The 18,395-nt window shown below is 47.2% G+C and overlaps 1 protein-coding gene across 1 annotated transcript in view; it reads left to right on the top strand.

Annotated features, from left to right (window-relative positions):
- SEC22C (SEC22 homolog C, vesicle trafficking protein) overlaps positions 1 to 18,395 on the top strand; it is a 186,484-nt gene that overhangs the window by 59,902 nt on the left and 108,187 nt on the right. Inside the window, exon 5 of the mRNA XM_085628780.1 lies at positions 9,218 to 9,397. Coding sequence (XP_085484906.1) covers positions 9,218 to 9,397 — 180 coding nt within the window. The remainder of the gene's footprint in view (positions 1 to 9,217; positions 9,398 to 18,395) is intronic.

Below are 18,395 nucleotides of genomic sequence, written 5' to 3'. Positions count from 1 at the left end.
AGGTATCTCCATTTCCATACTGTGGCGTCAGTCAGATATACTTCTGACTCACGCTGCACAGACAGCTTTAGAACCGGGTGAGGGATCAGGCAGGGGAGCATCCTGCCCCCCTTCCATTTTACCCTGTACGTTAACAAACTTGAGCAGATATTGATAGAGGGGTGTGTCGATTGTACGCAAGTTAGAGGCAGACCCCCTACCTGTCCTGTTACATGTGGCGAATGTCGTTTTTATTACAAAAATGGCCAGGGACCTACACGCCCTTATAAATGCATTTGTAGGCTTTATGGAAGGTTTAGACCTCAGCACCAATATTAGTAGTTTTCACGGCATGGTCTTTGGCCCAAATAACACAAAGACGCAATCTTTTAAGATTGGCCTGTTCCCCTTACACGTGTCATCAGTTTCCCATATTTAAGGGTCCTGTTGATGTCAATCTACGCTGGAGCCCCCTGCTCATAGGGAAGTTGTTTGATTTTGATAGGACCAACACTGCTGTATGGAATTATGACACTAGACTGGGAAGAAACCCGATTAGCGCCCTTCTGCAAGTTTATCGCGCCAAAACCATTTCCAAGGCCATCAATGGGAGTGCTATTTGGGGCCACTTTAAACACCATCTCCTACAGGTGGCAGGGAACAAATTCTTGAGATGTCACCTCTGTGTCCCCCAGAGAACCCCCTCGTACCTAGTCCATGAAGAATTGGGGGTCAGTTATCCTTCTGCTACCATTTCTCGTGGCCCCCCCCCCTCTTGTGCTGGGTTGATAAATTGACCAAGGGAGCCCAGCTAAATAGAGCAGTTTTACATGATTGTTTATCCCTTGACTTTGCACTGCATATCCCATTGCTTAGGTATGTTAAGACTTCTTTAACCTAGGAAGGGCTTGCTCCGATAAAATCATGATACAGACCGAGGTTGGGTCAAAGATAACTTCTTTAAACTCAGACAATTAGAGAGAGCATCTGTGGCTCTTCACTAGGCATCGGGCAGGAGGCATTTGTTACTGAAAACACATCCTCTTATAGAACCCTACCTTACCATCGTCACCTCTGCTCATCCCGTTTTCTGCTCACTAGATTTAGGTTCAACATGTTGCCCCAATTACTTGCCATCCCTCGGGGTTGGCATGAGATTTCAACCTTAGCAACCTGCGGCTGCAACCAGGTGTTTCCTCAGGACGATTTGCATTTTACCTTGTTATGCAAGTTTTATGAAATCCCTAGGAAGGGCTTATTTGCATGCCTGGCTCTCTTGTTTTTACAAATGTTATCTGACAATATTTAATTTAAAGTTGCCAGCTTGTTAGCAGCTACAGTGAGATTTAGAAACTCAATAGGGGACTAACTGCTGTATGAAATGTGATTTTATATTTTGTATTTCTTCTTGCAAGTTCTGTAGCAGTTGCAGTGACATTTAGAAACTTAACCCCTTCAGTGCCCATGACGAGCTGGACTCGTCATGGGCTGCGGTGGCGCTGTGCCCATGACGAGTCCAGCTCGTCATGAACTCCGCCCGCTAATTCAAAGCGCGGCACTGGGCGGGGAAAGGGGCGGGCATGCAAGGGGTTAATGGGGGATGTGATTTTATATGTATTTTTGGATAAATGTTATGTTGTGTGGCTTTTGTATTACCTGATGTATTCATGCCCACTTTTAAGTTTTTCTTGATGATGATGAGTACGATACATTGCTTGGAGCATCATAAAACAATTCATAGATCCTTTTTCTCAAAGGAAATGTAGGCCTAGTCATGGAGTCATAAATTACTCCCACCTGATAACAAATGCAGCTGGGTATTGACATTGAGTGGACACAATGAGCGCCAGTTGGTAACGTGTCCCGATGTCCGGCATGGGGAGCGCGTGATCACTGTGTGTGTTGTGTCCTGATTGGCTGAGTGTTCCTAACTTCATGTGGTATCAAACTTTATGGTGTTTTAGGAATACGTGCCCCTCCAACCATGTGCGCTTTATTGGGGCTACTATCCCTGGACCATTGTGGTGTCACTGACTATCTGTGGGATTAATCTGGGTCTTTCCAGTTTGCGCGTTTGTTCTGCTGGTTACGTGCCACCCCACCTGTGCTCTGTTAATCAGTTGCCTCAGGCCTAGTTTGCAGGGCCTGACTGACCACGCATTTCTGACCCGGGGTTGGTGATTCGATTTTGTTTTTATGCACACATGTATCATTGTGTACATTTACATCAATATTAACACACTAGTCAGATGGAAGCTGAGGTATATAATCAGTGGGCCTGCCCAGAGATTTATCACTAATAACATTTTAATTCTGAAAAAGAAAGAGTTCAGTAAAGAATATATCAGCCAATTAGTAAAGAGAGAATGGTTTATTGAACTTGATAAAAAGCTGCAGGATTATTCCAGGTGGATTACTTCATCACAGAGTTTCTTTTGCTGGGCCATATGCCAAATTAGACCAGTCTTGCCTGAAATTGTGTCTTCATTTGTTTCTAACACTTTTTTTAACTGTTTCCATGGACCATCAAGCTACTCCCATTTCCTCAAAAGAATAAAATACTTCTATTTGGGAAATGGTGTCAGCGGCCAGGAAACAGTCTTGCTAAATTAACTCTCTGCAGCACATAAATGTGCAAGAATCAAGGCACCAACAGACCTGGAACTAAACGATTTTAGAGAGGCTTGGGTATGATTTTGATACAGATGACAGCGCCTTTTTGTCTTCTGATGGTCGTAGGAAAGCAGAGATCTGAATGTGGTACAGCATTCTCAGGAGAGTAGGGCAGAGGGGACTTACTATCTGTCAAGGCGGCAGTGTTTACAGTCCTCTGTGACCACCCAATACAGCAGCAGTCCTGCCATAAGCTTTGAAAGTAAAAGATATCGAGTGGCATACTTCCTGGCTGCCTGCTAATTCTGTGATAGGTAAGTCCTGGGCAGTCGAAATCCGGACTAAATTCACTGAGACTGCACTGCTGCTTGAAATGCAGAATATCCCACTAGTATGCCTAGTTGCACATTTAAGGTTAATTTCTATTGCTGATAATAATGTAATGTGAATTGCAAAAAACAGTAGTTCTGGCTTTAATGTATCTTAATGTGCTATTGCATGCAAATACAGGCATGCACATATGCTGCTTAACACATTAAGGCCAGACCTATTGCCTTTCTTGTTACTTGGAAAAAGTAGCTAAAAAAGGTTGCATTTTGTCTAGAATGCATATAGGAGATGAAGAACTGAATATGACAAACAGCGCAGCAATGAGTGAGTTTTCTTTTCACATATAAAATAGTCCCCTATTTGTCTGAATAGGAGCACTTTCTAGATGGCAGAATAGTACAACAAATGGCTATTACATATAGTGAGAGAGAAATACTCTTCTGAGCCAACCCAGTGTGCGCTCTACCTATATGTTAGTGAATTATTAATGCTAGGTCCATTTGACAGCTGGACTGCCAAGTTGGTCCTAAAAAGGTAGCCTGGTAGTGCCACTAGTTGCGCATCTACGAACTTGGCGCTAAATAAGTCACTTTATCTTGGAGATATTCAGTACTGCCAAGTACCACACAACAGGCATTAGACTAATACATTTCAGAGTGGTGCTCCGCATCACAGCACTGAAATGCATATTTGCATGACATGTTTGCAGTCACGGAAGTGCTGCAAACCTATGTGTTGCAGCTGGCAGTGCGGAAGTCGTCTTGTCGAGTTCCTTGTTCCGTACTTGGCAAGACGACTACCGCGAGGCGCGCGACGCCCGTTCTTCCATAAGGTTTTCCCAGATTAATTCAGTCTTTGCATAATTATGGATGCCCAACTCCAGGGCTCAGATTTCCTTTGAGGACTTCACAAGACTGGTCTGCCCATGTGAATGACACCACAACTAGGGGATTTTACTGGCCTAACTTGGATCCTTGACACACCTGTGATGCCGGCGCGGCACCAGGAATAGGTTCCCCTACCCCGTTCTGAAGAAGACTCGCAGAAGAGGTCTAAATTACCCTCCATGCATTAGTCGAGTCGAAACGTCGACGCTCTCCACCAACACGAGGCCTGTACCGCTTCCCCCACCCTTCTTCTGAAATTGCATTGATGCATGAAAATGTTTTATAAATTGTTGCATAAAATGTTTCATAAAGGACAGGTCTCTCTACACTGGTCTTCCTTACCAGTTTGTTCTTAAAATTATTTGAATTGTGTACTCTTCAACCTGTGATCTTCATCTTCACCTACCTAACACGAGCCCATTCCCCCCTTCCTTCTTCTTTATGCAACCTAGTATCAAATACATAAGTTGTGATTTAAGTCTAGCATATTGAATAAATAGACTTCAATTGAATTTTCTCTTGGGTTTTTCTTTCACATTTATTGTATGCTTTTGTAATATATTCTTGATTCCATGGAACGAAGTGGTCTCTCTACATGGTATTAAATACTATTGTTGAATGTAAATGCAACACACACTAGATAGATTGGAATTTAGTTCTCCTTAAAGGAGTCACGGACCAATTTTTTCATTCTCGTATTGTACCCAGGTCTGATGATGATTTTTGAGTTACCCCATTATTTGTAATGGATAGCTGAGAGCTAAGGCCGTGCTGGCAATATATTATATTTATTCGATTAGAATCCCCCGTCGCCGCGCGGCTTGCGCAGCTCTGATTCACTTGACGCACCTCTGAGCCAGCCTGATGTTACGGCCGGCCCTGTGGTATGCCCAAAAGCTACTAGTACTACCTAGACTGTTAGGTTGTTTGATACATTGGCCGTGGCGCCGCGGGGGGATGTTATGTCCTGCCTCCTACTATACTAGTAGCGCTGCGGGCTCCAGGAGCGTGAAGGACAGCGGCTTCGAGGTTTGCGGGTGGTGCCGCCGGCCGCAATCATTATGGCGCTCCTGGCTCTGCTCGCAGCGGTCCGGTGCTGTCTCAAGCAGTGCTGAGTGTCTAGTGCTTGCACAGGCCGGGCCGCCCGTGGATAATTAAATATTCAATATTGCCGAACCCGGTCGGGAGAGTGCAGTGCAGGGCGTAGTCGGAGTCATGACCTGTGACATGCAGTCAAACTCACTGACCATCCGCCAGGAGAGTACTCGGACAGGCTGCCTGAACTAACCGGGCTCCCTGCGCGCTGCAGAGTCAGTTGCTGAGGACAGTTGGCTGCCTGGCTGAAGATCTGATCACCAAGAACAGAGTATAGTAAGTAAAGTAGTTAACACTTGCCACTCCCACCTGAGTGGGGGTGGCAAGTCAGTGTACTAGGCTAGTGCCCTCCCATTTCTAGGGCTGTGCAGAACTTTAAATATCTTCTTAGAGTTTCCCGTTGCTGAAATGAGTGTATTACTGGCATTGGTTGTGAGTATAGTATCTCTTTTACTATCAAAGTTACCAACGCAAGGAACCAAGGCAATGGCTTTCTTGATCTTGTTGAAAGTGAAGGTATGGTCAGGTAACCATTCAAAAGAAGTATCCTTCTTTGACATGTCTCTAATCGGTTGGACTAATACTGATTTTTTTTGATGAATTTCGACATGTTTTCAGCTAGACCTAGGAAAGATTTAATTTCATCCATATTAGTAGGAATTGGAGCTTTAGAAACCGATTCAATCAAATAAAATGTTGGTTTTATTCCTTCGCTAGAAAGAGTATGACCCAAAATGTCTACTGATGCTACCACTATTTTACATTTTTTTTTTCTTGAGCGTAAGACCAGCCTTACTGAGTTTTTCAAAAACTCTTATCAAAATGCAGTTGTGTTCTTCTTCATTGGACCCATAGATCAGGATATCATCCTGGAAACATATCGTTTTATCCACTCCCTCAAGGACATGTTGCATTATTCTCTGGAATGCCACCACTGCAGATGCAAGCCCAAACGGCATCCTCAGGAATTTGTAGGTTACAAAGGGAGTGGTAAAAGCTGTAAATATTTGTGAATATGGGATGAGAGCAACATGATGGTATGCTGAAGAAAGATCTAATACTGAAAAGTACTTGGCATCATGTATAACGCTCAGCGTTTCATTTCTTTTTAGAAGGGACACCTGTCAACCAATATATTGGCATTCAAACTCCTCAAACCACACACAGGCTAATTTTTTTCCCTTCTTTTTAGAACGTTATAGCAATAGGGGCTAATCATCCTGATCTCTGAACAGCTTCAATTACACCTTGTTCTTCCAACTTCTTCAGCTCTTCTTTTAATGGTTTGCGCATGAGTACAAGAATTGCTCACGTTTTGTGTATAAGGGGAACATCATCTGATTTAAGTTTGATCTTGTGTAGATAATTATTCAGCATGCCTATTTCATCTGCGAATACTTTCGGAAAATCCTCACATACATCTTTTCTCACTAAGGTTCTGTTTATGAGTAGAACCTGTTCCTCATTATTAGGATCTAATGTTATACCCAGATCTCTTTGGTATTTCCATCCTAATAAATTGCACCCCTTCACTGTGATATAAACCTTACCAATAGTGTGTCTGTCTTTAAAGGAAATTCTCAATTTCACCATACCTTTATGGAATGGGATCTTTGTTATAACCACTCGGATGTATATCTGACTTCTCTAAGACCTACTCATTCGCTTTAAAATTGTCATGAAAGATTCCATTATCAACTAAGGTATATGGTGAACAGGAGTCAGCAAAAGCACTGATAGTTTTACCATTTAGTTGAATATCACATGATGGATACCTAACTTTGTCATCCTCCTCCTGATTATACACATGAAAAATAAGTTTGTTATCATCCTCGTGTTCAGAATCTACCTCTGTATGGGCAACATTTACTTCTTTTCCTTTAATCCTTGATTTACACATTTTCGCAAAGTGCCCTGTCCTGTTACATTTTCTGCAGTTTTACACTTCTAGCGGACATTTGGGATGATTAGCGAGATGATTAGAATTTTCACATCTATAGCATTTCATGTTTTCATTTCTTAACCTGGATTTAACTGTTTGTTTTCTGTCTTGAACTTTGAGTACTTGGTCTGCATCTTTTATAGCATTTACTTCCTTTTCATCTCTACTATTATCCTTATTAAGTTTCATTTCTTTTACACAAAAATCAGTATGCTCAATACTCTTGGCTATATGAATTGCTTCATCTAGGTCAGGATTTTGAGTTAAGAGTCTCTCTTGGACCTTGCAGTCGTTGGTGCATCGGACCAATTAATTTTTGATCAAGGAATCCGTTCAGGGTCCAAACTCACAAGTAGCCGACAACCCCCTTAACGTTGCTATGTATGAGGTAACTTTTTCATTCTTACCCTGCACCCTGTTAAAAAATGTATGCCTCTCAAGCACCACATTTAATAGTTCCTCAAAATGGGTTTCTAGTTTTCTTAACATTGTAGTAGTAAAAACATCTTCCTCTCCCTCCTCCACCCCATCACCATTGTCCAATAAATCCTCATAAACCTTTCTTCCTTGGATTCCTAAATTATGCAACAATATGTGTTGTTTTCTTATAGACAAAACGTTTTCTCCCCCATGTCAATTAAATAAAAATGCAAAATGATAACCCATCCATCCCAAGGAATATCTGGTTCTCCTTCCTCATCCAAAAATGGTGGGGGTGGACTCATATTTGCTACAGCCATATTGAAAGGACAATTAGAAAAATAAATATTTAAATAAGCTATACAAGTAAGAACAAAAAATAAATAAGAAAAAAGGAAAAGAAATGTATATAAGTTTAAACACTCCAATAGCTTATCTAGTCTATATCATGTCGTACTGTATATGGAAGATGGGCACGGTTAAAAATCATTTAAAACACACATATGCAGTGTAATTCATATAACATATTTAATGACATATTTATTTTCCAAATACCTCTCTTCAGTCCTAAAAGGAAAACATGAGAGTCTTTAACCCCTTGCATGCCCGCCCCTTTCCCCGCCCAGTGCCGCGCTTAACATTAGCGGGCGGAGTTCATGACGAGCTGGACTCGTCATGGGCACAGCGCCACCGCAGCCCATGACGAGTCCAGCTCGTCATGGGCACTAAAGGGGTTAAATAGGTGCTGTCTCTTTAAGGTTAGAGTATGACATCTGCAGCCCAGGAATTAATTCACCAGCTGAAAAGCAGATTCCAGGCTAGCCTCCGCCACGCCCAGTCATCAGGCTGCGAGGACACTTAAAATGCAGACAACCTACAACCTGTGCCTATCAGCGAAGAAACACGGAAAGATCTAAATTCGAGCTGTACCTGTCAGCGGTGGCACCACAAGACTAGAAACAGGCAAAGATCAGGGCTCTAATATGGTGTGCATGACGAAGAACAGAACCAGTCAATTACTTGAACTGTGCCAAGCCGATAGGATACAAATGCAACCACAGACAGGCATGAAATAAAAAACTCTGTGATGTCTGTGACCATGGATACCGCAATAATACTGATATTCCTCCACTCAGCAGAAAGATGACAGCGCAGATACCTCTGAGAGGCCACACATCGAGAACACGAACTCTCCTCAAAAACGTATGTCCCACATGCAGATAACTTGAAGTTCCTGAAGAGGCCATAGATTGAATCTTCCGTATTGGCAAAAGACTGACTGAAAGACACGCACACACAATATGGAAGGAGCCCTGCACACTGAGTTTATGTTCTGGCTCTATAAACACATCGGCAATGGGCTCACAAGCAGGTACGCTTCACAGCTAACTGAAACCAACCACAGAAAGCCCAGATAAATACTCGATGAGCAAAAGCGTCATCTCACTGGGTGGAAGATTTCAGGACAGAGATCGTAGGCTATATAATTGAAAACCTACCAAACACAGTACACTTTCAAGGAGCTAAAAAGCCGGCAGATGCAGAGAAGTACATTACAGGGGTGGGAACGCCAAGCTGCCCCACTGCACAGTGTATTGTAGTCATTGTCAAATGAAAGAAGTGTGAAAGAAGAAATCCGGAACATCCAGATATAATGGGTAAGTTTATTCTCTTGATAGGCGTTCCCACCTGCCACAAAAGCTCCCTCAGCCATAAGGTATAAATCAGACTGGAGCACATCAACATTCTTAAAATGCACTCCCAGGGGTTCCATCGCCCATCCAAAGTTCTGAATAGGACAGGAATGGCCTGGGACAAACCAACTTACATTTTATTTAACATGTGTTTGCTAAATCAATATAAGTTCATAAGAGGAAGATTTTAACGGAAATGGTATTTGCTTTAACGTATCCCAACATCTTTTCATGGGATTTATTTTCACCTGTTCTAGACAGTGTTATTCTGAAAGTGAAGTGGCAGTTTAATTACGCAAGCAACATTCAGATGAAGATGGGCTTGGCGAATATGCCGGAAACGCGGACTTCCCCGTCCCCTGTCGTCCTAAAGCTGGATGAGATTGAGGAGAGGAACGGTGTGGCAAATGGGCACGCGCATGCGCACGTGGATGCCGGTGAGTTACAGCATGACACAGACAACTCTTCTGGGACTTTTTTTTTAATAAGGAACTACAGTAAAATATCATTTGGTTTCGGTGATACTTACCTAGGTCAAAAATGCGCATTGTTTTGTTGTATTCTCTGTGATAGAAGGCGTGCTTCTTTTCTTGGAAACTCATTCATCCCAGGTTTACCCTGCTGATCTTTATTCTTTACCGGCACTTGGGGGAGCAGTGTTAAATGCATGGGAAATGCTGCTACATGAGGGTTTTGGTGCACAGAGCATCAACGTCTGCATTTGATGCCCCATTTCAAATGCACAGCTTGTAATGGGCGACAACGATATCACTTTTAATTTCAGAGTCCCAGAGTATTGGATTTTAAGAGGGGCAGTAATATTTCACATTTATAACTGCTTATGATAGTAGAAATTATAACTTCTCTGTGATAACCTGACCCCTGTACATAACTATGTACCCCGTTACCTAGAAAAAAGACTTTAGGAGATAATGTCAATATACACAAATTAATAGTATAAATCTGAAGGCAGTGGATCTTATATTCAATTACTGCAAATCACACGAGTCATTCATCATGCATTGTAAACAAGACTTTTGGGAATGTGCTTAATTGGATCAATAGTATACTCTTGGTAGGTAGGCGGGGGCTGATTAACTGCAAGCGATGGAATAGTTAATTTGACCTTCCGCCTACTGTGTCTCCTCCTGCTCTACTACATTGGTCATTCCCCTCAGACCGAAACCTTTGCCCATCGTATCTTACTTCAAGTCTTTAACAAGAAGGAAAATTTTTCTTAAAATTAGTTATTTATAAGCAGTTTCTTTTATCTAGGTCAGATATAGGAACAGTTTTAAACAAACATTAAATGCATATAATATATTGAGGGCCACTAGAATTATGTGGCAGCTGAAGACCAAATTATGTGGCAGGTGAGGATGTGATTATGCAGCAAGAAGAGGCAAATTAACAACGTAATGACGCACAATTTGTGGCAGTATTACATTATTATGTTATCATTTTACACAAGTAAACATGATTTAGGCCAACGTTACATCTCATTAGTATCAGTGTAAATTGAGCAATCAGCAACTGCAAATGACCAGCTAACCTTTGTATGGATCATCAACAGACATGGCTTCGTTTTAAAAACTTTTTTTTTTGGTCTTTTAAAATATTTTTATTTTGCATCTTACAAAGATAAATACTGTATACAGCAATAGGAAAAAGAGAACATCTTTAAACAGTAGACAAAAAACACTGTGAGAGATTACTTCTTTGCGTACAGTCGGCGTTGATACAGATATGAACATTTGCAGCATTAATGTCAGTAAGATTTGTTTACCCAGTAGCATTGACTTGTGGTGTATATCTAGGGGAGGTTGACGAGTTACTCAGTTTCGTCTTAATTCTGGCGCCCTTGGTCATGCAAGGGGCTCTATCCCCTAACCCTCTATTTCCAGTCCATAATATCTCAGCCATGGGCCCCAGATCCTAGTAAATTTCTTCAGGCACCCTCTTGCCTGGTACGTAACCCTTTCTGATCCCATATAGAGGTCCATTCCCCACCTCCATCCTGTCATGGTGGGGGGAACCGGGGCTCCCCAGTGCCTAGCAATGTCTCTTTTGGCCACAATCATCCCCAGGTTACATAGCACGAGTTTGTAGCGGGGAAGATCCACCTTAGAGCGAATGCCTAGAAAAACGTATTTGGGATCTAAACATATCAGTGTCTGCAGTATCTTACCCAGTTCTTCTGTTATTTGGTGCCAGTATACTTGTATGCAATTGTATTCCCATAGTGTGTGCATGTACGTCCCTTGCTCTACCTTACAGTGGAGACATTCTGGTGTTGCAGCCTTCCCAATTTTATGTTGGCTCGCCCTATCAAAGTATGTCCTGTGTAGGATCTTGAATTGTATCAACCACAGTTGTAGTTTTATGACCACTTCCCTTGGGGGCATTAACGCCGCCTCCCAGTCTATTTCTTCCAACTCGCCCATGGTGACCTCCCATTTTGTTCAAAGCGATTTTAGGTTATCTGGCATGTTGTTTATACGTGTTTTATATGTTCTTGAGACTGCTTTGTCCGTGATTTCGCCCTGCAATAATCTGCCCTCTGGTGGTTCGAATTCTGGGTGTTCTGATGCGTCCAGCTTCTCAGCTCTCCAGGCATGTTGTAGTTTTAAGTAGTTGTATCTTTGTGTGTCCTTCAGTTTATATTCTCGCTGGATTGAGCTAAAAAGGATCTGGGCGCCCTTCTCTATTATGTCTCCCAATCTGGATATCCCACTCATATTTCAAGTTTGGAGGCCTTTTAATTTGCCTATTTCTGGTAGGCGTTTCCCCTCCCATAATGGAATCTCACTTGTGTGTTTCTCATCCCATTTTATTTGGCGTTCTGCTGTTTTCCATGCTTCTATTGCCTTTTGGGTTGTTGGGAGTAGCTGTTGGGTTCCTTTGCCCCTGTATAGGTAGTGAAGGTGTGTGCGAGGGTAGAATTGAAAGCACTCAAGGGCATATGTTGGCTGTTCTCCCAGCAGGTGTCCCCACTCATTTATGGCGATCAGGTGTGCTGTGCGGTAATATGATCTGATGTCTGGGAGCGCTATCCCCCCCCTTGTACTGACTACGTTGAAGTGTCTGTAGGCTTACTCGTGGGTGTCCCCCATTCCAAAGGAGTATGCGCATCTCTGCATCTATTGTTTTAAAGATCTCTTCGGGAATTTTGTGGTGTGTGTTTTGAAGGACATGTAGCAACTTTGGGAGTGTGATCATCTTAAACATGGCCCCCTTACCTAGTAATGTCATGGGAAGATTTCTCCATCGTTGCACGTCTTCTTGGAATTCCTTCAGCACCCTTTTAATGTTTTTGTTAAGACTCATTGATATGTTGGTAGTTATATATAGGCCTAGATATTTGAATCCCTCTTTATTTACCTGTAGTTGGTTGGGGAGACTTTGAATGTCTAAGCTTCCCCCCCACCGAATATAGGCTAAATTATTTTCCCCAGCTTATACAATAGCCGGCGTGCCACCCATAGTTCTCGAATACCTGCATTACAATGGGAAGTGACCCTTTTGGGGTTGTGATATATAAAAGGATGTTGTCTGCGTAGAGTGAAATATGCTGATCTTTCAGCTGTGACTGAGTTGTCGGTAAAGTACCTAATGTCTGGGTGGTTCCTGATCAGGCATGCTAGTGGTTCTAGTATCATGGCGAATAGTAGGGGAGATGGAGGGCACCACTGCCTAGTGCCTAGGCTCACTGGGAAATCAGTCGATGTTACTCCAGATGTAACTACTGGTAGCAATCTTGTTGCTAGGATCATGGCCAGTATCTTTATCTCAACGTTCAGTAGTGATATGGGCCGGTAAGACCCACACTCTAGTGCTGGTTTCCCTGGTTTATGGATTGCCACTATTGTGTTGCTACGGAGGTCTAGTGCGAGAGGCCCGTCAGTCTGGAATGGCAGGTAAATTTTTAGGAGATGTGGGCCCAATAGGGCAGCATTAGTTTTAAAAAGTTCTGCCGGCAATCCGTTGGGGCCTGGAACTTTCCCTGATTTCTGTTTGGCAATGACTGTGACGACTTCTTCCAGAGATATTTAATTTTCGAGGCTTGCTTTGTCTTCTGCGGATAACGTAGGGGTAGTATTCGCTCTAAGGTTATCCCTAATTTGGCTGTCTGCTGCCAGTGGTCTATCTTTGTAAAAGTCTGCATAATATTATGCAAAGACCTCTGCTATGTCTTGGGCCGTCGTATACGTGACCCCATCTCTTTGTATTTCTGCGATCCACCTCGCTTCTCTTTCTTTCCTACCTAGCGATGCTAGTAGTCTTCCAGCTCTATTGCCCATTTTTAAAGGCGGTGAAGCATTGCTACGAGTTGGGACTAAGCTTCTTTTTGTGTATTGTATGGTATTCCTTACGGGTAATAGCGATGTGGTGCATAATGTGTGGGTCGTTGTCCGGGTTACGATGTCCCTCCAGTTCTAACAGCTTGCATTCTAGCGCTTCTATCTCTTGGGACTCTCGTTTCCTCTTGTGTGCTATGATGTTTTGTGCCCTGTCTCGGAGTACCGTTTTGTAGGCTTCCCACAGAACTACTGCTGAGGACACTGTATCTTCGTTTTCAAGGAAATATAGTTCTCAGTTTACTCTAATCTCACTCTCTACCGTCTCATCTCGCAGTTCCCATGCATTCAATCTCCATCCTGATCTCTGTCTGTGTTGGTGTCCTCCTACTGAGAGCCATAGGGGCGAGTGATCAGACAGCCCCCTCGCCAGGTACTCTGCCTTCTCAACCGTCCCTATCTCACCTTCCGGGGCAAAAAGGTGGTCAAGCCTAGAGAGCACCCTGTAACCTCCTGAGAGAAAGGAGTTTGTGCATTTGGTGGGGTGTTGTTTGCGCCCAGGTCAACCAGACCTAGTGTATTTAAAAACCCAGCCAGTTGAGTTGTCTTCTGCTGTCCTGGTGTTGTATGTGAGCGGTCTATAAGTGGATCTACCAAATCATTAAAATCTTCTCTGATGGAGGAGGAGCCTAGCGCGCAACCAAGATGGCCGCGTAGGTGCGAGGCTCCCGAGGACCTCCGCGACCTCCTGAATTAATCCTGGCGATATCCTGTCCTTGTTGAGGGGACTGTGTTGGGGAACCGGAGCTGAGGCGCCACCCGTTTTTTGGGCTCGAATCGGACCCCGAACGCCGGTGGGAGCATCGATCGAAGGTTGCGGCCTTCTCCTCGCCGGCCCCCCGGATTGGAGTAGTGGGGCGATCCGGGCACAAAGTGAATAACAGCGGCGAGCGGGGCTGGGCGACTGGCGTACCCCGCACTTTCACTTTCGCTTTTGCGCCCTCCTAGCTCTCAAGCGGGGTTGGGCTGCGGAGCGGGGTGCGGTGGTGTGGCCTTGTCCAGGAGCCCGGCTGACCCGCCGGCGGTGGGTTGACCCGCGGTGCGGTGATCGCCCCTGCCCCCCCCCTGGCACCCGTGACTTGGTATAGCGGCCCGTTTGGGGAGCTTGGCACGACGGTGGAAGAGCCAGCATGTCCACCAAACAAGATGGCGACCGGGCGAAGGTGAAGACGACCCGCCGTGGCACGGCGCACCAGGCCAACAGTATGGACCGCTACACGCTCCAGAAGGGTTCTCCGGAGACATCGCGTGCATCCCCGGTGGGCCCGACGGAGGCATCTGCTCATCCGGTGGATCTGACCCTCCGGGACGTCATGGGCGCCATCGCAGAGATGAAGGCCTCGGTGGACCAGCGTTTTGACACCTTAGCGCAAAAAATAGACTCGGTCCTGGTGGATGTGAGCCTTGTGAGGGCAGACTTGTCCAAAACAAACGACCGAGTCGACTCCCTGGCCCACACCACAACGAGCCTCACGACAGACGTGGTGGCCCTCCAGAAGGAGGTGCGCCGGCTTGGCCAGGCGAGCGCCCTGATGGACCGGCGATTGGAGGACTCCGAGGGTCGGGCCCGGAGGAATAATGTCCGTATTGTGGGGGTGCCGGAGGGACGAGAGGCGGAGGCGGCGGATCTTTTCGTGGAAGAGTTGATCCTGACCCATCTCCAGCCCCGGGGGCTGAGTAAGCTTTTTGCGGTGGAGCGTGCTCACCGGGTCCCCGGGGGCAGACCTAAGACTGGTGCCCCGCCGCGGCCTCTCATTGCCCGGATTTTTAATTTTCGGGACAGAGATGCTATCCTCCAGACCTCCAGGCAACAGGGACCGGTCAAGCTTGACAACATGGAGGTACATTTCTACCCAGACTTTACTCCGGCGGTCCAGAAGCAGCGACAGAGCTTTCTTGGTGTTAAACGTCGCCTAAGGGACCTGAACCTCAAGTACTCTATGCTCTTTCCAGCTAAGCTGAGGGTAGAGGTGGATGGTCGCACGCACTTCTTCGACCGGCCCGAGGCGGCTGGGGACTGGCTGGACACCCTGCCTGGAGATCGGGGCCGGGGGGGCGGGGGGGGGCGCGGCTGGCGAGGAGGGCCCGCCGGATCAGAATTGAGGGGTGACTGAATAGGCCTTGCTCTGGACGTTGTTCCTTCACCATTTATTGATTGCGTATGTTCCCCTCCTATGGAGGTCGTGCGGGGTCTGTTGGGGGCTTCCCTCCTCCTCTGGGGGACTAGTTAGTATTTTAGCTACGGGGCGACAGGCACACTGCACTTTGGGGGGGCTGTCTGGGCTCATGCAGGGGTGCAGGGAGGGGGGAGTTCTGTTGGGACCGGGGGGTGGGGGGGGTGTGTTGTTTGTTAGCACCGCAGGGCAAACCCGCTACTATGTTGTTGACTTTAGGATGCTCGATGGGGGACAACCGATTGTTTTGACGTATGATGGGGGGTAGGGATTTGACTGTCTTGTCATGGAATGTTAACGGCCTGGGGGATAGGATTAAGCGTGGTGTGGTCCTGCAGTACTTAAAACGTATTTCACCAGATGTTGTCTTCCTGCAGGAGACGCACCTTATAGGTAACTCCTTTCATGCAATGAATCGGCGGGGATATCGTTTGGCGGCCCATTCCGGCTTCACCTCGGGCTCGCGGGGGGTGGGTATTATGATCAAGAACTCGCTCCCGTTGGAGATTGATGAGGTGCGCCATGATGAGGGGGGACGCTACACGGTTCTGGTGGGAAGAATGGAGGGTAGAGTGTTTATCTTTATATCAGTGTACGTCCCGCCTGGGCTACAAGCCACCACATTCGCGGACCTGGGGCGCCTCCTTCTGGACCTTCCGAGTGGCCTGCTGGTGGTTGGAGGGGACTTTAATGCGGTAGCCTCTGGGTCTATGGATCGCCATCCCCCTAGGGACCTCCCCCGGGCACAGGCGTGGCTGCCCGGCCTTCTGGACACGCTGGGCCTGGTGGATTGCTGGCGATTAAAGCATCCCGCATTGCGACAGTACACCTTCCACTCGGGTGCCCATGGTAGCCTCTCGCGGCTTGATTACATCCTTGTCCCGGCGGCCCATGCAGGGAGGGTGGGGGAGGTGCGCCATCTGGCGCGGGGTATCTCAGACCACTCCCCATTGTTGTTGCATTTCGATGTCTTCCCGAGGGGGGATGGCAGGGTGGCCCCAATCAATGCATGGTATTTGCGCGACCCCACCATTCGTGCCGATTTGATCAAATCCTTACAGCGATATTTCGACGAGAATGTGGGGTCGGTCTCTTCGGCCCTCTCCCTGTGGGAGGCTTTCAAGGTAGTCCTTAGAGGGGAGGCCCTCTCCTTTATCTCCCATGCCCGGCGGCGCGAGCGGGAGGAGGTGACCCGGGTAGAGGCCGAGATTGCAGAACTGGAGGGTGACCTGGGGAGTGGGGTAACAGACGCCAAGTTGCATGTTCTGCACCTAAAGCAGGCGGCCTATCGGGCCCTCGTCACGGAGGCGGCCAGGGGCCTCAGTAGAGAGCAGCAGGGGCGATTGTATGATGTGGGTGATAAGGCTGGCAAATTGATTGCGTGGTTGGATAGGAGGGAGAGAGCGAGCCGCGTAGTGCCTTTGATTGAGAGTGTTGATGGTGCGTGTGTCACTGAGCCGGAAGCCATTGTCTCCTGCTTCGCGGATTATTTCCGCGGAGTCTACTCCCCGGTTTCCCCCTGCTCGGAGGAAGATTCTCATGCCCTGCTTCGGGACATCGCACTGCCCTCCCTAACGGTGGAGGACAGGGATTCGCTGGACGCCCCTCCCACCTCGGACGAAATTGCCTTAGCTATTCGTTCGGTTGCATCCGGCAAGGCCATGGGCCCCAATGGTATTCCCATCGAGCTCTACAAGCTACGCCCGGATGTGTTGGCGCCCCACCTGCGCGCGATGTTCCTGGCGGCCCACTCGCAGGGTTCCCTCCCGCCGGACCAGCGTCTGGCCACAATTGTGGTGATCCACAAGGAGGGGAAGCCCCGTGAACGGGTCACATCCTATAGGCCGATTTCGCTTTTGAACGCGGAGCCCAAAATCCTCGCCAAGGTGTTGGCCAACCGGTTGGTTGGCGTGGTGGGCGATTTGGTCCACCAAGACCAATCAGGCTTTATACCGCACCGCAACACGGCGCTCAATCTGCGGCGCTTGCACGGGGTGCTCGCGCGTGTCCCATTTGTGCGGGAGCCGGCCATCTTGGCGTCCTTGGACGCCACCATGGCGTTTGATACGCTTGAATGGCCATACATCTGGGCGATGCTGGCGAAATTCGGGTTCGGCCCGGGTTTCATTAGCTGGGTCAAATTGCTGTATTCGGGCCCATTGGCGCAGGTGGTAGTGAATGGGCGAGTCTCGGCCCCGTTCGCGCTGGGGAGGGGTACGCGACAGGGTTGCCCCCTGTCGCCTCTCCTGTTTGCCCTGGCCCTGGAGCCCCTGGCGGAGTGGCTGCGGTGGCACCCCTCTATCCGTGGTCTCCGCTGGACCCCCGAGCATGAGGACCGTGTGTCCCTCTATGCTGACGATATCCTTCTGTATCTCGCCTCCCCGCGTAAATCACTGATCGTCCTGGTTGATGTTTTGCGCTCATTTGGTCGCAACTCAGGCCTGGTCATCAACTGGGCGAAATCCTGTGTCTATGTGCTTTCCGGGGAGGCTCCGGCCCTACCACGGGACTGTCCGATCCAGATTGCCTCCCAAGGTTTTCGATACCTGGGTATCTATATCACACTTGACCCGGAGGCCCGCTATGAGCGGAATTTGCTACCCCCCCTCCAGCGCTTGAGGAAGGACGTGGTGCGCTGGCGGCGTCTGCCGCTCTCGCCGCTCGGCCGGGCGGCCTTGTTTAAAATGATGTCCCTGCCGCGCTTCCTCTACGCCCTCCAGAATACTATGGACTTGGTCCCGGCACGCTATTTCCGTGAGGTGGAGGGCCTCCAGCGGCGCCTGTTCTGGGACGGGAGGCCGCGCATTGCTCTGGCTAAATTGACGCTCCCGTGGTACGATGGGGGGGTCGCCCTCCCGGACATTAAACGGTATTACTGGGCCTCCCAACTAGCTGCAATTAAT

The sequence above is a fragment of the Triturus cristatus genome, chromosome 10, assembly GCF_964204655.1.
Source record: "Triturus cristatus chromosome 10, aTriCri1.1, whole genome shotgun sequence".
NCBI classification, from domain to species: domain Eukaryota; kingdom Metazoa; phylum Chordata; class Amphibia; order Caudata; family Salamandridae; genus Triturus; species Triturus cristatus.
This window is presented reverse-complemented; position numbering and strand designations above follow the sequence as displayed.